The sequence below is a fragment of the Arachis hypogaea genome, chromosome 17 (assembly GCF_003086295.3).
Source record: "Arachis hypogaea cultivar Tifrunner chromosome 17, arahy.Tifrunner.gnm2.J5K5, whole genome shotgun sequence".
Classification (NCBI taxonomy): Eukaryota; Viridiplantae; Streptophyta; class Magnoliopsida; order Fabales; family Fabaceae; genus Arachis; species Arachis hypogaea.
Genome location: NC_092052.1, coordinates 72,140,089 through 72,160,743, shown reverse-complemented (window position 1 = coordinate 72,160,743; position 20,655 = coordinate 72,140,089). Strand labels below are relative to the sequence as shown.

Here is a 20,655-nt window from a genome sequence, read left to right as displayed (position 1 = left end):
TATGTCTCTATAATTTTACTAAATTTATCATTAAGATTCTATAATTTTTTTTTTTTCATTTGAATTTCAAAACTGCTTTTAATTTTGTAGTTAGATCATTGTCATGTTAAAAATATTAAAATTAATAAAATATTTTTCTCAAAAAGCATATAGTAAAAAATTTAATTAAATTCTTAAATATAGATATCTTCAATTTGCGGATAAATATTTAGTTAACTCTTAACATTTTTTACAATAAAAAAGAATTAATTACAAAATTAACAACAGTGTACGAACTCAATTGAAAGAAAAAAATATAAAAACCTAATTAGAAATTTGGTATACTATAACAACCAACAGAATTATTAAACTTATTTTTTATGGAAAAGTTTAGGAGATCAGCAACTTTGTTAAATTCTGACCAGCATGTAACCAGCAAAGAAAGGTGAGCCATTGGATGAAATCTCACACCAATCTCACACCATGAAAACCATCATTAATGGCTATTTGATGGTTACAAATCACAAAAGTTGCTGACCCCTAACATTCCTCATTTTTTATTACTCATGTTAACCAATATCCATTTACTTTTGATGTCTAGAAGTTTTCCTTTATTTTCCTCATTTTATCTAAAATAATTGTTTAGAATCAATCTCGAAGATAACCTAAAATGGATAGTATATAAGTATATTAGAACCAATGGTCAGACTTTCAGTTCCAGAAGGCACTCGTTTAGCAGCATTGGTAATATTAGACTTGTGCATGTTGTTACTTGGTCTCCACCAATTTTTCATGCTAGTATCTTAAAACAAGCTGGCCTACTACAATTCAATAAACTCCAACCAGGCTTTTCTTTCAGTAAGGAGGCTTTTACTTCAATAAAGAGTACAAAATTCTTTGAAACATAGTCACCGGTAGCTGAGGTGAAAGGGGACATATGCCTTAGAAAGCAACCAAAATGCATGACATGTATGTTAGTTATATTGATTGCAAAACCAGCAAATGAAACAAGCAATAGAATCTCAACCCAACGAGTAGAAATCACAAATCAAACAGAAAATACCAACATCCAGATTTTCTTTTAGATAGTTCATAGATAACTCAACCCAAATTTGAGGAGTAAGACACTACATCATTCAACTCCAGGGACATATAAGTATACTAACAACCCAAAATTTAATTATTCAATTTTCGCATTAATAGGGATTAAAATAGCGTGGACAAACTTTTACTTTAGAGGAGCAAAATCCTAGACTATACATTAGTTTGACCCTAATAGTTAACTGAGATCTCTTGCAACCATGCCCAAATCCTCTTCGAGTTCTCCTTCTCCTAAGCTATTCAAGCTAGCTATCTATTTAACACAGCAAGCTTGTGCAATGCAATATAGTGATATACAACATCTGTCATTGCGGCACAGATATGAATTTCAGTTTCTACAGACAGAAATAGAACAGATGTTGAGGCCTATAATTATTGTGTTCACAAATTTAATATTTGAGAAAGGAATGGGAAAGTTTTCCAAATTTACCTACAAACAGTAACAGATAACAGGATGCAAGAATATGGGGCCTCGAAGGTACTAAGTAGTGAGTACCAAATCTTCCTACAAGACACTGCTGCAAACCAGTGACATCATCCACTACATTCACAATTCATACATTTACCGGAAGAGCCTCGACATTGGTCTTTTAAATACTTTTCCTTCAAGCTTTAATCGTCTATATGCTTCTCTCAAGTGACATGGGCGAATTGGTCCAGATTCCTTCCTCTCTTGCATGACTATTCTAGCTGCCATAAAGTAGTAGTTTTTTATCAATGGGAACTTTTGGAATCAGAATATTGGCCTTCTTAGGACCAAGAACTGCGAGATTTTGACCTTAAAAACATTGTGTCTAGTTTAGAATTAACCATCTCATGCTTGTAAGCTATTAACGGAAACTTCCCATACCTGTTTCAACAACTTCACCAACAAACATTTTCGCAATCCCGGATACTACAATCGTCATCGGCACGGAAATTTTCTGTGTCCCAGTGATGCTTGCTAATAACTGTTTGAATATCATCAAGAGAAGAAAGAAGAGGCAACTTGTAAACAATCTCATCTTACTATAATATAAACTACAGTGCATATTACAATGCAAAAATAGCAATTTGCAAACTACTACACAAATGCATAAGCCCATAAGTATCAATAATGCAGAACCAAGGTGATATGTAACAAAAACCAATCTTGAAGATTAACCAAGGAGAAAATGCAAATAAGGTTTCAAGTGTATAAGTATTGGAAACAAAAATCCAACCAAACTAATACAACCAATTAGAACAATTTAAATTATTGGATAGCACAATAGTTTAAACATTATATTTTTAGCAAATCAATTTGGGAGATGGCACATAGTAGTTGAGGAACCATACTCTTTTCATGTTAGATTTCTGAAACCCAGCCCTGCGGAAAGACTCATATCTGCTCATCTGTTCCTCGGTGAATTGTGACAATATAGCCCTAAAAGCAAAAAAATAATTAACCCCAAAACAAATAGATGCAATGAAAATGGTAACGAACAGCAAGATCCACAAAAATAACCAATAACATACTGCATCTTGGCCATCTTATCAGGATCGCCACTCGAAGGGAACTTTCCGAGCTCAACATCCATGTTCTCCTCCTCCTCTTCCTCCTCCTCTTCTTTGCTCTTCATCCCAGTGCCAGAACCACCAGCTCCAGTGGTGGCGGTGAAGGGACCACTGGATCTAGCATTAGTACTGCCACTGCCACTGCCAATGAGAGGGGTGAATTGGGAAGCACCCTTTTTGGCATTGTCGTCATGAGGGATCTGGAGCTGGTCTTGAGGTTGGGATTGAGAATTATGAGCTGCAATTGAAGAATTAGGGTTTTGCTGTGCGTCCACAGTGGTGTCAGCTGGGGATTCAGGTGGAGAATCCTCTTGCTCCTCGAACGCTGCTTCAAACGGATCCTTTGATTGCTTCATTCTTTCTATATATCAATCAACACATAAATTTCTTCATCAGCCAACAATATTCCCAAATTCCAAGTTCATACAAATAATTATAACTGGTCAAAGAATACTGATTTTTCCTTTCATTTTGCAAACTAACTAAATTAACTGGGAAAAATACTTGTGTGCATAAGCATCACTCAGCAAGGTTTGGAAACCGGACCGGTCATCAAACCACTGATTCACTGGTCCCACCGCTTCAACCATAATTCAACTGAGAAAACCGTTTTATAATAAATAAATTATAAATAAACACCCTAAAACATAATTATAGTCTAATATAAACCTTAAAAGGCCATCTATATTAAAGATACTACATCAACAATAGTGTTATAATCTCATCCAATTAGAAATTCAAAAGTCAAATAACAAAAAAAAAATCCAACAGAAGATAATCATAGTAATAGTAAACATATTTATTGGATATGAATCAAGAATTCATTCCTGGACATCAATGAAGTGCATACCAGCAATCAAAATAAAAAATATGAAGCCTAAATAACCGGAAGAGAGTTTTGTTAAATTCTGAAACCACAAAGCACCACCCTGCACAATACATGACAAGCTTAAATTGTTTAGTAATAGAGTAACACTGTGTCTATGGTGCATGTATCCTCCAAACCCAAATATAAGATACATTTTATGATCAGTATAAATTTTTCAACTATAAACCCATAACTCAGATTATATTTTGCTGTTATCATTCAAACCTCGCTCATCATGTTAAATATATTTCATGATATTATTCAGTCATTCATGGGGCTAGAATCATTGGAAGATTAATGTTGCAAGGTATGAAGTTACATAAAGCAGAACTAAATAGCAAACACAACAAAATTAACAAATTTTCCATTCAACAAATTCAAAATTAGCAAACACACAAAATCAGCAGTAAGCAGCTTAACTAAATCAATAACTAGCAAGCCATTCAACAAATTCAAGTTTCCCATTCAACAAATTGACAAATTAACAAATTAGCAAGCCGAATAATCTCAAGAACAAGTTCAAAAACAGAAAATCACTGTAAAAAAAATTAAAGACAACCGACCAACAACAGCATAACAGAATCAAGAATATCATCAACAATCCTAAACCACAGTAATAACAACAATTGAATAAGAAAAATTAAAACAATAATTACAGTAAAAAAATACCTTCTCTTCTAGAACACAGAGGTGAGGGAGCACGACGGAAGGCTGGACGCGGCAGAACTAGAGAAGAGGTAGCCTGGACCGCCAGAGAACTGGAGCCCAGGAGGGTGGTGCGCGGCGGAACTGGAGCAGAGGAGCAGAGCCAGCGCAGCGGAACAGCAGCTGCGCGACGGAGGAACCACGCAAGACGAGATGCAGTAGGGACGGCGGCTTCGAGTAGTTGAGACGGCGGAGGTGATATGGCAGTGAGGCTAGAGCTGGGAGAACTGGTGAAGGGGCTCTAGGGTTTGGAGTTGGAGGAGAGGCTTCTGTGCTTCTCCTGACTGCGATGGACGGCGGCGGTGACTCACTCCTTGCGGCTTTCGGCGGTCGGCGGTCGGCGGTCGGCGGTGAGGCTAGGTTTCCGTTTTGGTTTGGGGAGAAAGAAGGAGATGGGAGAAGAACTGGAGAGTCGATGAGTGGAGAAAAGGGTTCAAGAACCCCGTTTGGCCTTTTTTTTTTAAGAGTGAAATCAAAGTATTCCCTAAATTTCTACTCGAATTTTAGAGTGATATATAAAATTACGGGCCTGCTACACATACTAGCAAAAAGGCCTTACAAGTTTTACAAGTTCTCAACCCACATTTCATTCACACGCGCACTCATCTCTCTTTGAATGGAACGTAAACTACACGCGCCCCACTCAACGGTTGCTCTTCGCAAAATAGCGCTCCTTAATGGCGCACTCTTCCACTTCTCCAAGCCCTTCGAAGAAAACACAAACCGTCCGTTTTCGAGCAACATTCCAAACTGCAGAGATAGGACTCGTCGCGAAGATTAGAACTCTCCATCAACACAACATAGAACTCTCGATCAACAATCTCTAGAAAAAATGAAGTTATAATACTCAAGGTACGTTATGTTACTATTTTACTCATATTGTATATTTTTCACATTTCGAAAATGAAGAACTAGGTTTTACTGTTCTTCTACGTTCTTCTAGGTCTTACTGTTCTTCTTGTTCTAGGTCTCATTTTACAGTTTTTAATGTTCTACTTGTTCTAGGTTTTACTGTTATTCTTGCTTCTAGGTTATTCTGTTCTTCTTAGTTGTTCTAGGTGTTACTGTTCTTGTTGTTCTAGTTCTTCTGGTAACTGATTTTTGGGAGTATATTGCGTGATTTGGTGGGTGTATATTGAGTATTTTGTTGGGTGTATATAGCATAATTTGTTGGGTGTATATTTCTGAACTGATATATTGTAATATAGTCAACAGTTGCAACTGTTCTAATATTTGCTTGTCTATGGGTGTATATTGATTGACCTTGTAATGTTGTTTGACCTTGTATATTAATGCATGTTTGAGTGATATCTGACTGATATCTATGGGTGTATCTGACTCATATCTATGGGTGTATCTTACTGATATCTATGGGTGTATTTTTCATTTCAGAAAAAATGGCAGGCAGAAACCAAGCTGAAAAAAATGTAAGAACAAATATATGTCTTAGATGAAATCAGTTTTATATAATAGAAATATATCTAACTATAATTTTGCTTTGTTTACAGCAAATCAAAGACCTTAAGTGTGCAACACATTTGTTAAGTGAGAAATTCATAAACATGAGCGAGGAGAAGAAAACAATTATTAGGGATTTGGGATTTGGTGGCCTGATGCACATCCCGCCGCTAAGGGTGCATCACCAAATTGTCAGATAGATTCTAAAGATATTGACACTGATTAATGTAAATGTTTATATAGTCCTGTAACAAATTGAACACATGCTGTAAAAATTTTCCAATTATAATCCAGTTTATTGTAAAATTTCTTTCAATAATTAAACTCTCTCTGCTGTATTCAAAATGTATGAATTACAGGTACTATAATATGAAGGAAAACATCAAACCAAATATACACCCATAACCTGCTATTTTTTACACCTAAAGAAAGTTGAATATACACCAAAAAATCTATCCCCCTGATGTTTTGAGCCTAAAACCCTGAACCCTAAACACTTAAAACCTAAACCTTAACCCCTAACCCGTAAACCCTAAAACCTAAACCGTAAACCCTAAAACCCTAAACCCTAATACCTAAAACCCTTAAACTGTTGTAAAAAAAAACAAACAGTATTTTATAACATAAAAACAAGATTCTGAAGTATATATATGTATATATATGTAAAATGTGAAATACAAGAAAATTCAGAAATACACCCAAAAGAACACTGCTTTTACACCCAAAAGAATGCATCCTCTCGCTCCTTTGTGTGCTTCTCATCCCTGCCCAGAAGTGGTGATCCAGATAGATTGGAATCCATATATGACGGTCTTCATAGAGATCTGCAGAATACACCCAAACACAGACTATAAATACACCCGAAAAAAATTAAATTTACACCTCTGCTGCAGATTTTAAACAAACATTACCTGAAAGCCACTTGTTGTCCACAAGACCAAAATTCAGCAGAAAATCATTCCAATTCCTATCAAATGAGTCTTTAAGCACACCCACGCTTCTCGCACTTCTCTCGTAATGTAATTCCTCACATTCTTTTCAATAAAATTTAACTCGCGATGACCCCCGGCAGCCGCAACAAATGATTGGTAAGTTTTGCTTGGTCTAATACCAGCCTCCTCGTTATTCTCTATTGTACGACGAATGAACATGCTTAGTTCCCTGTCCTGTTTGAGATATTTTAGATTTCCATTTTCCCTCTCTGCTACATGTAATCAATTGATTCTTAATCTCGTTTCCCTTCCTATTTGTGCTCCGAACTCTTGTAGAAAAACCTGCAGCCTTGGCGTAGTTCCTGTAAAATTTTTCAGCATCTTCAAGGGTGGTAAAGGTCATTCCAACCTTCGGAACAAACTGGTCATCAACAACAGAGAGAGGCTGCAGAATACACCATGTCAAAAACTAAAAATACACCCAATCATGTCTGATATAATACACCCGAACCGCAACAACTCAACTAAAATGACAATAAAAGCCATAAATTGTAAATACACAGGTTGCAGAATACACCATGTCAAAAACTAAAAACACACACAATCATGTCTGATATAATATACCCGAACAACAACAACTCAGTTAAAATAACAGAAAAAGCAGTAAACTGTAAATACACCCACACTTCCCGCAAAAATACACCCAAAAAACTTCTGATCTACACCTGATCATCTGCTCTAAATTCCAGATAATTAATCAAAACTAATACATTACATTCAATCCACAGATTTATCTTCATGCATTATTTTGACAGTCAATGTTCACGAATTATTCACCTACACAATGCTATACAAATTACTGCAACAAAATTCATAGTAATCCTATGTAAATCAAACCTCAGAAATTTCGTTAGATTCAAATTCATAATCCACTTCGCCTGGATTCAGCTGACAATCTGAGGTTGAATCATCCATTATCTTCAAAACGAGTTCAAACTTTGATTTCAGAAAACAAAAAATCAAATAGAAAACGAAGCTGGAGTTACAGAGAGAGGAACTAACGTAAATGACGAAGAAGAAACGAGTGAGAAAGGAGGGGAAAAGAACGAACGAAGAAACCAGGGGAAGCTTCGCGAGAAGAAGAACGAGCAAATCTGCAAATAACGAAAACGAAGAAGAAAACAAATCTTTTAAATTTGGTAGTTAGATATACGCGGGATCTCTATATAACGCGTGTATACAACGTAACCCTTGGAGCGCGTTTTAGAATTTTATTTGTTAATAAACTTGTAAACCATACAAGTCATTAGGGCTTGTATGCAGAGCTTTTCTGATAAAATTAATAGTTACTCAAATTTGTTTCTGAAATTGTCTTTCAAGACTCATATTAGTTCCTAAAATAATTTTTGTCTATCCTTACCATTAAAGAGGATTGAAACAACGTAGTTTTATATTTAAGAAAACCCTTTTGAGTCTCCTTCTCCAACCACGCACTATTCTTCTTCAGTCGAGGCTCTAACACCCAACCCAACTCCAACAACTACTCTTATACACGCCACTATTAAGCTACTATAACCGACTCCCTTCTCTCTCATTCTCTCTTCTCCACCGTCCACCATCTCCTCCACCGCTCCAACAACCTCTCTGATTCCTTCATTTGCAAATTCATCATTGCTTTCGGCAATCGTGACGATATCAGGAGCGCTATTCACTGGTTCCGCAAAGCCAAGAGCTTTTCACATGGCCGATGTTTGTTATCCTATAATGCCGTCTTGGATGTTCTTGTAAGAGCCAATTCGATCAATTTGTTAAAGTCTATCTTTGACCAGGTTGTGGAAGAGGGTGTGTTTGAGCTCGACGTGTTCACTTATACCACCATGATTAGGGACTTCTGCAAAATAGATATGGTCCACAGTGCAGACAAGATGTTCGATGAAATACGCTGTGCGTCCAATTCGATTACTTACAACACTTTGATTCACGGATTTCTTAAGAATGGTGATATCATGCAGGAAATGAATTTTTGCATTGTGGGGAAGTCTAAAGAAGCTACCATGCATCTGAAGGAAATGGACGTTGTTTCAGTCCTCTCTAATGGTAAAGATGGAGGAAAATTATTTTATGGACAACTATGAGACCCGGATGACAATCTTCGGGACGAATTTGAGTAATTATTGACTTTAGGGATTATTTTGAGACTCGAGTGCAAGTTCAGAGACCACTTTGATATTTAACTCTTTTTTCTATATACAAATCTCAAAATTGTGTCGTTTCAAGAAAACCGGCTAATTTTCGGTTCAACCCGACTAGCCAGTTCGAAAGTTCTGAAATATTTTTGAAAGGGAAAGTATGAGGAGACAATAGCCTTATTGTACAATACATACAATGGGGTTTAATTGAAATTAAAATTAAATTATGGGTTATTAATTAATTTTAAATTTTTTTAATTTAAAATTTGAAACAAATTAAGGTTTTCATATTGGTGAATTGAGGCTCGGTAACTAGCATCTCATCTTATCTTTCTCTCGCTGGACCCTCTCACCTGCTGGACGCCAGCCATGGCTGTGCATCCACAGCCGACGCCGCCCCCCTCTACGGCAATCTTCGAGCACCCGCCGTCTGATAAACCACTATTTTATGGTTTATCTTGTGCTCAATTGAGTGGTTTTTCTCAAATCTTTGCACACTTATTCATACTAATTGCATGGTTTTACATTTTCCTTCCTAATCTTGTGCTATGATTGAAAATATATTTTCTGGGCCTTTAAATTGCTAATTTTAATCCTCTCTTATTACTATTCAATGCCTTGATATATGTGTTAAGTGATTTCAAGGTTTATAGGGCAAGAATGGCTTAGAGGATGGAAAGGAAGCATGCAAAAGTGGAAGGAATACAAGAAACTGAAGGAACTGCTAAAGCTGTCCAACCTGACCTCTTCGTACTAAATCGACCATAACTTGAGCTACAGAAATTCAAATGAGACGGTTTCAATTGCGTTGAAAAGCTAACATCCGGGGCTTCGCAATGATATATAATTTGCCATAGCTGCCCCAAAGATAGGTGATGCGAACGCGTGGATCACGTGCACGCGTGACCTGGAGAAAATTCAATCCACGCGTACGCATGGACGACGCGTAAGCGTGACTTTGCCGCGTGCTGGACATATCGGGCATTTTCTGGGCTGTTTCTGACCCAATTTTTGGCCCAGAAAATACAGATTAGAGGCTATAAAGTGGTAGAATCAATCCATTCATACACACAACCTCTGATAATTCACAATTTTAGGTTTTAGATGTAGTTTCTAGAGAGAGAGACTCTCTCTTCTCTCTTAGGTTTTAGGATTTAGGATTTCTCTTAGTTTTAGGTTTGTTTCTTCCCAATTCCAGGTTCAATGTTCCTTTAATTTATTTTTCTTCTACTTTTTATTTATTCCATTACTTTAGTTTATCTATTCCTCTTGTGGATTCTCTTATTCATTTTAGCCATGAAATCTCCATGTTATATTTGATTTTCTATTGAATACACTTTGAGGTATTTCAGATTTATGATTGTTTCTTCTATTTATGTTATTGATGCTTTCAATTTAAGCTAGATTTTTTCCCTCTTGCCTTTGGTTGAGTAATTGGTGACACTTGAGTTATCAAACTCCTTTGTTGATTGATAATTGGAATTTGCTGGTTGATTTGGATCCCTCTAAAGCTAGTCTTTCCTTAGGAGTTGACTAGGACTTGAGGAATCCCATTGATTGGTCCACTTGACTTTCCTTTATTTAGTAAGGGTTAACTAAGTGGGAGTAATGAACAATTCTCATCACAATTGATAAGGATAACTGGGATGTGATTTCCAGTTCTCATACCTTGCAAGGGTTTTCATGATAATTAATTTACTTTCTTGCCAATTTATTTCCTTGTATCCTATTTCAAAAACCCAAAAAGATACTTTTTCATAACCAATAATAAATCATACTTCCCTGCAATTCCTTGAGAGATGACCCGAGATTTAAATACTTCGGTTATCAATTTTATTAGGGGTTTGTTACTTATGACAACCAAATTTTTGTATGAAATGATTCTTTGTTAGTTTAGAAACTATACTTACAATGGGATATTATTTGTGAATTTCTTTACCAGCATAAAAGCCGTTCATCAAAATGGCGCCGTTGCCGGGAAATTACAAACGTGTGCCTTATTATTGGTTATTGTAAATATTTGCTTTTTCGTTTCTTTGTTAGTATTTCTAGTTTTAGGAGTTTATTTTCATTAATTTCTATTAGTTTTTATTTATTTTGCTACTATGAATTCTCACCCCCTGGCTTTAAGTTTGGTTTTAATGTTGTTGTAAGGAATGGAAGCTATAATGAGAACAGGCATCAAGGTTGGAAGAATCAAAGACGGGAGGAGCCACAAGGAGTTGATCAACCCTCTTGGCAACAACCACCTCTAATGTGCTATAACCAACAACCATTCTGTGATGCATACCAAGACAATAGTTATGGTGGACTCTTTCGTGGCAAACCACCTCCACCAAATTACTATGGTCAAGAGCCAGTCTAGGGAGCATACAAGGATGATGAATATGGTGGACCCCCTTGTAGTTACCAACAAGCCCCACCATATTCTTATGAACCCTCTCTTCAACATAACTCTGAACCACCATACTCACAAGCCCCTTTCCACTATTCACCTCCATATGACCCTAATCCTTATCCACCACACTAACCACCATATGAACCACACCCAGAACCACCACCTCAATATTCACCATCTCCATATCCTTATCAAGAAGAACCACCTCCGTATTATGAGCCCTTTCTCCCAATAAATGAACCCTCCTATCCACCCCAACCTCCATTGGATAACAACACACTCATTTCTAATATCATTGGTCTCACCTCTACACTCCAAAATCTTATATCCCGTATGAACCAACTCTCTACCTCCAATATTCAACCTTCAAGCTTTAGCACACCACCACCCTCCGTACAAGAATGCCCATATCCATCAATCCAAGAGCAAGATGATCCCAGTTATGCTATTGACATGGAACAAAAGAGAAGTAATCATCTTCGTGAATCCATACTTTATAAGAAGCTAGAGGAGGCCCTAAAGGTGGCGGTAGGAGAGACCCTTGAAGGAAGTTGTCAAGAGGTGGAAGTCAACAAGGAGGAGCTGGATTGTGTATTAGAGCAAGTGGAGAAAGCCGAAATTATCACAGAAGAAGACGTGGTTGAAGAGATAGAGATTAAAGAAGAAGAAGCACAACCTCCCCTACCATTGGTAAGTAATGAAGAAGAGATTGAATTGGAAGAAAGCTACCAAGAGGAAGAGGTTGAAATTGAAGAAGCTTGTAAAGAGGTGGAAGTTGTCAAGGAAGAGCTCAAGAGAATGGAGCTGGAAATCACCATGCCAAAGTTGTTGGAGACCTCTCCCCCAAAGCCATCAACATCCATTCCTTCATTCAAGTGGGTAAATCTTTCATCTCTAAGCTTAATTAGCCCACTTGAATATACTTTGCTTGAGAAGGATGGGCAACTTAGAGCTCTTTGTGGCTATAAGAGCAAGCGGGAGATGGTTGGTGGTAGGAGTTGTCATGCAAGGTTCAATACGGTTGCATACTCAAAGTTGAAGTGCAAGGATTGGTGTAGAGCTTGATTGAATGAGTCTAGGAGGCTGTTTGGATGTCTCAGTGAGAATTTCAATTGCTCACCACCCAAGTGGAAAAATGATGATCAACTTGAAGACGGGTGTAGAATCAAGATTTGGGATCCAAGAATATATGAGGATCAATTTTGGGAGCTCAAAGCTTGTGAAAAACTCCATCAAAGCTTGAAAAATTTACTTGGTAGAGCTTATTGGAAGCCCAAGCATTGGTGGAAGTTTCAAGACGAATTCAAGCACAAGCCTCCATGACAAGGAGCTCACCAAATGTCCAACTTAAGGACTTTAACTAAAAGTGCTAGGTGGGAGACAACCCACCATGGTATGATCGTCTCTTTTTATTCTTAGTTTTATTTTATTTTAATTTTATCAGTGTTAATTCGTAAATTCTGCATCATCATCTGCATTCTGCATTCTGCATATATATAAAAAAGAAGAAGAAAGAAAAGCGTATCCCACGCGTCCGCGTGAACCACGCGCACGCGTCACATGCGACGCTAAACCTTACAGAAAGTTACGCGGGAGCTATGTAGGAGGGGTGCCTTGCACACGAGCCAACCCACGCGTACGCATGGGTGACGCGTGTGCGTCACCCGTATTTTAGTCACCCCACGTGTAAGCGTCAGCAACGCGTACGCGTGGATCGCCAGATCGGCGTCAATGGGTGATTTGGCTGAGAGTTGTGCTGCCTTGGTGCTGGTATTGTGCGTTTAGCACAACCAGTGGTCATGCGTACGTGTGACCGATGCTTACGCGTCACTAGGATTCTTGCTCACCCATGCGTAAGTGTGGACGACGCTTACGCGTCACCTCTTCTTTTGCACACCCACGCGTACGCGTGGGCGACGCTTACGCATCGCTTCGCAGATTCCATTCTTCTCCTTTTCTCTCTCCTTTCTCATTCTTTCCTCCTCCTTTCCTACTTTCATCTCCTCCCTCTTCCTTCTCATTTTTTCCCTCATTACATTTACATTCTTTCATTCATTGTATTTTAACTATATGCATATTTTTATTTTCTTTTCTATGTTTATTATTTTTCTATTGGTGTTAAATGTCTTTATTCCACTGTTGCATTTCTCTTGCTTTCTTTTGGTGCTTCGTGACTTGTTTTCATTGTTGGGTAATATTATTTATAGGTCAATGCTAATTTTTTATGATACTTGTATTCCATTTGTATTGACATGCACCTATATTGTCCTTCATTACCCACACTCTCTCCCCTATTATTGCACTTTTTGCACTATTGATATGCCATTTGCTTCTATTGCTTTCTCACTTGCATGTTGTAGCTACCATGTAATTGAGACCCTCATTATTCGGCATAAATCCACCCATATTTTGTTTGTTTTCTATCTTTGCTCCTGGGTTACTTTTCCTTCTGTTCCTCTTCTTTCAGGGTGGCCACCGAGAAGGGAAAGGAGAAGTTTCTAAATAGGGCAAACAACAAGTCCATCTGCATAATCCACTAAAGAAAGAGCATCAGTTAGAGCAACCCGCCCACTTGCGCATCTTAGCATGCACCGAGGACGGTGCGATCTTTAAGTGTGGGGAGGTCAATACCGATCTCTGTGGGTTAGTACCTTCCTGTCTCAACACCAATGTTTAAATTTTTTTTGTAGTTAGTTGTTGCATTTGCATGTTTGATTGCATGTTTGTTACATTTTGTGCATATTTTACCAGCTACTTGGTTGAAGTAATATTTACTTTTTCAAGAAACTTTTTTAGAGTATTTCACTAATTTGAATAAAATTTTTTGTTAAACTTGTTTGAAGAAATTTATTTGGAACATAGTTTAGAGCTCGAACACACAAAACCAGTGAGATTTTGAGCCTATTTGATTGGTTGCATTTTATCAACCAAAATTTTATTTTGGTGTGTGTTGTTCTCTCTAAAATTGTGATCTTTGTCTTGCTTAATTCTATATTTCTATTATTTGATGTATGCATACACTTACATGATTGAGGCCGTATTTCACTAAGCTTACATACCCATATGGCCCTACCTTTCATTATCCATTGCAAACCAATTTTGAGCCTATTTTACCCCTTTTGTTCTTTACTTTATCACATCATTAACTCTAAGCGGAAAATAATAATGTCCTTAGTTTGAATCCTTGGTTAGCTTAGACTAGTGACAGTACTCACGAATTAAGTGTGGAAAAATTGGGTTTGCCAATATTTGGTTTGAGAATTGGGTGTTGTGTATGCCTGAGAAAATATGAACAAGAATGTTAAAGAACATGTTTATGCATTCAATACCTTAATCATATGCATTGAAAAAGAAAAAAAAATTATTAAGAAAAGAAAAATAGAAAAAGAAAAAAAAAGAGAGAAAAAGAAAAGAAAAAGAGTAAACAATAAAAGGGGACAAAATGCCCCAAAGTAAATGGTGAAAGCAATGCATATGAGTTGTACTCGAATTCGGATGCATGAATATGTGGAAAACATAATTAATGGGTAGTTAGGCTTTATATTATGATTACATGGATTGTCCTAAGTTAGGTGAGAAGTTTAGGTTAATTAAGGATTCAGATTTTAGTCCACTTAACCAAATACAATCTTACCTTGACCCTAACCCCATTACAACCCTTAAAAGACCTCTTGATTTGTGTATTTGTGCATTAAACTTTTGTTGATTGGTAGAATAAGAGCAAGCCTTAGAAAGCAAGATTAGTAGAGAATTGAGAGAATCAAACCTCAAACACCTGAGCGATTAGAGTGTATACACTTCCAGTGAGGGTTCGATGCTCGATTCCTTATTCCCGGCTTTCATGAGCTATCTTCTTCTTGCAAGTCTATTTGTACTTCATTTTTATGATTTGAATTAGTGAAATCCAGTTCATATTTGTTCTTGAAAGATTTATTTACTTTTCACCAAGTAGGTAGAAACATCTTAGCATGTAGTTGCATTCATATAGATAGGTTGCATTTCATACATTCTACCATTCCTCTTCACTCCTTTATAGCTTCTCTTGAACTTAGCATGAGGACATGCTAATATTTAAGTGTGGGGAGATTGATAAATCACTATTTTATGGTTTATCTTGTGCTCAATTGAGTGGTTTTTATCAAGTCTTTGTACACTTATTCATACTAATTGCATGGTTTTACATTTTCCTTCCTAATCTTGTGCTATGATTGAAAACATGTTTCCTGGGCCTTTAAATTGCTAATTTTAATCCTCTCTTATTACCATTCGATGCCTTGATATGTGTGTTAAGTGATTTTAAGGTTTATAGGGTAGGAATGGCTTAGAGGATGGAAAGGAAGAATGAAAAAGTGGAAGGAATACAAGAAACTGAAGGAACTGCTAAAGCTGTCCAACCTGACCTCTTCGTACTAAATTGACCATAACTTGAGATACAAAGGTCCAAATGAGGCGGTTTTAGTTGCGTTGGAAAGCTAACATCTGGGGCTTCGCAACGATATATAATTTTCTATAGCTGCCCCGAAGATAGGTGATGCGCACGCGTGACCTGGAGAAAATTCAATCCATGTGTACGCGTGGACGACGCGTACGCGTGACTTTGCCGCATGCTAGACGTATCAGAAATCGCTGGGAGTAATTTCTGGGCTATTTTTGACCTAGTTTTCAGCCCAGAAAACATAGATTAGAGGCTATAAAGTGGGGGAATCGATCCATTCATACACACAACCTCTCATAATTCACAATTTTAGGTTTTGGATGTAGTTTCTAAAGAGAGAGGCTCTCTCCTCTCTCTTAGGCTTTAGGATTTAGGATTTCTCTTAGTTTTAGGTTTGTTTCTTCCCAATTCCAGGTTCAATGTTCCTTTAATTTATTTTTCTTCTACTTTTTATTTATTCCATTACTTTAGTTTATCTATTCCTTTTGTGGATTCTCTTCTTATTCATTTTGGCTATGAATTCTCGATGTTATATTTGATTTTCTATTTAATACACTTTGATGTATTTCAGATTTATGATTGTTTCTTCTATTTATGTTATTGATGCTTTCAATTTAAGCTAGATTTTTTCCCTCTTGCCTTTGGTTGAGTAATTGGTGACACTTGAGTTATCAAACTCCTTTGTTGATTGATAATTGGAATTTGTTGGTTGATTTGGATCCTTCTAAAGCTAGTCTTTCCTTAGGAGTTGACTAGGACTTGAGGAATCCCATTGATTGGTCCACTTAACTTTCCTTTATTTAGTAAGGGTTAACTAAGTGGGAGTAATGAACAATTCTCATCACAATTGATAAGGATAACTGGGATGGGATTTCTAGTTCTCATACCTTGCAAGGGTTTTCATGATAATTAATTTACTTTCTTGCCAATTTATTTCCTTGTTTCCTATTTCAAAAACCAAAAAAGATACTTTTTCATAACCAATAATAAATCATACTTCCCTGCAATTCCTTGAGAGACGACCCGGGGTTTAAATACTTTGGTTATCAATTTTATTAGGGGTTTGTTATTTGTGACAACCAAATTTTTGTACGAAAGGATTCTTTGTTAGTTTAGAAACTATACTTACAACGTGATATTATTTTCTCTATAAAAAAATCAAAATAAAAAATATTCAATAAATAAGTAATTAAATAAGGGGACAAAATTACCCCAATGCTAAGTTAAGTTAATGAAAAGATCAATGCATATGTGATACAAATTAAAAGAAGAGTTGATGCATGAGTATGCAATACAAAAGTAGGAATTTTTGGGTAGATAGGCATGAATTTAGAAGTTAAGTGAAGAACAAGGTTTAGAAAGCATGATTAGAGAAGAGTAGAGTGATTACCCTATACACTTGAGTGATTAGAGTGCATACACACCATCAGTGAGGGTTCAATGCTTGATTCTATGTTTTCTGCTTTTATGAGCGGTCTTCTTACAAGTTTACTTGTCTTTTATTGTATAATTTGAATTAGTGGAATTTGATTTATGTTTGTCTTGAATAACCTATTTATTTTTAACCAAGTAGACAAAATCATCTTAGCATGTAGTTGCATTCAAACATAGGTTGCATTGCATTGCATGAGTCTTACTTTTTCCTACTCATTTATTTTATCTCCTTGAGCTAAGCATGAGGACATGCTAATGTTTAAGTGTGGGAAGGTTGATAAACCATTATTTTATGATTTATCTTGTGCTCATTTGAGTGGTTTTTATCAAGTCCTTACCCACTTATTCATATGATTTGCATGATTTTACAATTCCTTCCTAGTGTTATTCTATGGTTGAAAACTTGCTTCCTAGAATCTTTAATTTGTGTATTTTAATTCTCCTTTATACCATTCGATGCCGTGATCCGTGTGTTAAGTGTTTCAGGCTTTATAGGGCAGGAATGGCTTAGAGAATGGAGAGGAAGCTTGCAAAAATGGAAGGAACACAAGAAACTAAAGAGATAACCAGCGAGCATTGACGCGCACGCATGGCTCACGCGAGCGCGCGATATGGAGAAATTTGTAGCGACGCGTGCGCGTGCCTGATGCGTACGCGTGGATTGGAGTTTGCACAAAGACGCGTGCGCGTGACTGACGCGTACGCGTGACACGCCAAAACGACCAGCGACGCGCACGCATGACTGACGCGTACACGTGACATGCGCGATCTGCAGAAATGACAGAAAATGCTGGGAGTGATTTCGGGCCGAGTTTTGACCTAGTTTTCGGCCCAGAAACACAGACTAGAGCCAGAGAACATGCAGAGACTCAATACACATTCTCATTAGCATAGTTTCATAGTGTATTGCTTTCGCTTTAGATATTGAAGAGTCATCACCTCCGTTGAAGATACTATTCTAGTTTGTTTTCTTACTCTTTTATTATTCCATATTCTTAATTCTTGTTTAGAGTTACAATTGGATTATTTTTAGAATTTATTAATGCAAATGATTACTTTTACTTTTAATTGAATCGTAGTTATTGTCTATCATGTCTTCCTTTTATTCCTTATTTAATTCTATGCAAGTAATTCTCATGTCAATGGAGTAGATTCCTAACTTGACATGGGGGTTGATTAAAAGGAGACACTTGAGTTAGAATGCTCAAGTGGTTAGTTAAATTAGAAGTTGTTGGCTAATTTTGTATTTACTAACACTAGACCTTCCCAAGGGAGAGCACTAGGATTTGCGAATAAGAGTTAGCTCAATCACTTGACTTTCCTTTATTTAGTAAGGGTTAACTAAGTGAAAATAACAACCTCTTTATACTACACTTGAGAGAATTCCAACAAGGATGGAACTTCCAATTAATCATTCCCCAGTCAAGGCCTTTTATTAGAATATTATAAATCTCTTTTAATTTTCATTGCTTTAATTTACAATTATTTATTTGCCCATTGCCCAAACTCAAAATTACCCAGAAAACTCCTGATTAATAAGATAACACCCTTTTGTCAACTCGTTGGGAGATGGTACGCAAATTGTTTGTTCCCCGCAACGTTGCCAAAAACTTGGTGCGCGTGACGTGGTCTCAACACTTCTTCACAACTCCGCGTAACTAACCAGCAAGTGCACTGGGTCATCCAAGTAATAAACCTTACGTGAGTAAGGGTCGATCCCACGGAGATTGTTGGCTTGAAGCAAGCTATGGTCATCCTTGTAAATCTCAGTCAGGCAGATTCAATTGGTTATGAGGTTTTAATAATTAAAATATAAATAAAACATAAAATAAGATAAAGTTACTTATGTAATTCACTGGTGGGGATTTCAGATAAGCGTATGGAGATGCTTTGTTGCTTCTGAACTTCTGCTTTCCTACTGCCTTCTTCCAACCATGCGTTACCTCCTTCCATGGCAAGCTGTATGATCCTCTCGGATGAAAACAAATCCATATGCGCTGTCACTGCACGGCTAATCATCTGTCGGTTTTCGCTAGCGTCGGAATAGGACCATTGTCCTTTTGCACACTATCACTGCGCCCAACATTCACAAGTTTGAAGCTCGTCACAGTCATCCCTTTCCAGATCCTACTCGGAATACCGCAGACAAGGTTTAGACTTTCCGGATCTCAGGAATGCTGCCAATGGTTCTAGCTTATACTACGAAGGTTCTAATCTCAGATTCAGATGCTCTATTGTCAGGAGAGACAATGTGGATCGTTGATTGTGAATCCAAGAGAATATACTCCAGTTGTCATCCAATGACTATGTTGAACATCATGTAGACCGCTTTGTGGTTGTCAGGCACGCGATCTTGGCTAAGCGAGTAACGAAGATTGGGTGATTGTCACGGGTCACCCCTTCATTCTGACTTAACTGAATTAAGTACAAAAGTATATCTTAGAGAAGAAGTAGGCATGAATTGAAAGGAAAATAGTAGTAATTGCATTAATTCATGAAGAATACCAGAGCTCCACACCTTAATCTATGGGGTGTAGAAACTCCACCGTAGAAAATACATAAGTGAAAAAGGTCTAGGCATGGCCGTGAGGCCAGCCTCCAAACGTGAACATACAAGTTCCAAAGATGATCAAAAGATCGAAAATAATCCAAAGATGATCCAAAATAAATCACTAAAAGTAGTTTTTATACTAAACTAGTAACTAGGGTTTACAGAAAATGAATAACTAAGTGCGGATAGTGCAGAAATCCACTTCCGGAGCCCACTTGGTGTGTGCTTAGGCTGAGCATTGAAGCTTTTTCGTGCTTAGGCTGTTCCTGGAGTTAAACGCCAGCTTTGGTGCCAATTTGGGCATTTAACTCCAATTCTGGTGCCAGTTTGGGCATTTTACGCCAAGATATTTTAGGCTGACTTTGAATGCCAGTTTGGGCCATCAAATCTCAAGCAAAGTATGGACTATTAATATTGCTAGAAAGCCCAGGATGTCTACTTTCCAACGCAATTGAGAGCGCGCCAATTGGGCTTCTGTAGCTCCAAAAAATCCACTTCGAGTGCAAGGAGGTCAGAATCCAACAACATCTGCAGTCCTTTTTTTAGCCGCTGAATCAGATTTTTGCTCAGGTCCCTCAATTTCAGCCAGAAAATACCTGAAATCACAAAAAAAAATACAAAAACTCATAGTAAAGTCTAGAAATGTGATTTTTGAATAAAAACTAATAAAAATATAATAAAAAGTAATTAAAACATACTAAAAACTATGTAAAAAAATGCCAAAAAGGGTATAAATTATCCGCTCATCACAACACCAAACTTAAATTGTTGCTTGTCCCCAAGCAACTAAAAACAAAATAGGATAAAAAGAAGAGAATATACAATGAATTCCAAACTTATCAATGAAGATTAGCTTCAATTAGATGAGCAGGACTTGTAGCATTTTTGCTTCTGAACAGTTTTGGCATCTCACTTTATCCTTTGAAGTTCAGAATCATTGGCATCTATAGGAACTCAGAATTCAGATAGTGTTATTGATTCCCTTAGTTCAGTATGTTGATTCTTGAACACAGCTACTTTATGAGTCTTGGCCGTGACCCTAAGCATTTTGTTTTCCAGTATTACCATC

At 37.1% G+C, this 20,655-nt stretch overlaps 1 protein-coding gene across 3 annotated transcripts; it reads right to left on the bottom strand.

Annotated features, from left to right (window-relative positions):
• Positions 1-1,029: 1,029 nt before the first annotated feature.
• LOC112765477 (transcription initiation factor TFIID subunit 11) lies at positions 1,030-4,699 on the bottom strand. 3 transcript variants are annotated; one of them, XR_003183792.3, is made up of 6 exons: positions 4,154-4,675; positions 2,578-2,977; positions 2,398-2,485; positions 1,931-2,030; positions 1,511-1,770; positions 1,030-1,415 (listed from the first exon to the last, which is right to left on the bottom strand). XR_003183792.3 is itself a non-coding variant. In XM_025811376.2 (6 exons), exons 3-6 carry the CDS (start codon positions 2,970-2,972, stop codon positions 1,643-1,645), a joined length of 711 nt encoding a protein of 236 aa, XP_025667161.1. In that variant the 5' UTR covers positions 2,973-2,977; positions 3,467-3,545; positions 4,154-4,633; the 3' UTR covers positions 1,030-1,642. The 3 variants fall into 3 exon arrangements, 2 of the variants coding, with proteins under 2 accessions (XP_025667161.1, XP_025667160.1); XM_025811376.2 differs by adding an exon at positions 3,467-3,545 and having other exon boundaries at positions 1,030-1,770; positions 4,154-4,633; XM_025811375.2 differs by having other exon boundaries at positions 1,030-1,770; positions 4,154-4,699.
• Between the last annotated feature and the right edge of the window lie 15,956 nt (positions 4,700-20,655).

Excerpts from the sequence above, each read along its gene's own strand:
- LOC112765477 (XM_025811375.2), bottom strand. The coding sequence starts at position 2,972 with ATGAAGCAATCAAAGGATCCGTTTGAAGCAGCGTTCGAGGAGCAAGAG. Across the intron at positions 2,031-2,397 it reads AGAAATCTAACATGAAAAGA|TTATTAGCAAGCATCACTGG; the intron begins GTATGGTTCCTC and ends ATATTCAAACAG. Across the intron at positions 1,771-1,930 it reads TGGTGAAGTTGTTGAAACAG|CTAGAATAGTCATGCAAGAG; the intron begins GTATGGGAAGTT and ends ACTTTATGGCAG.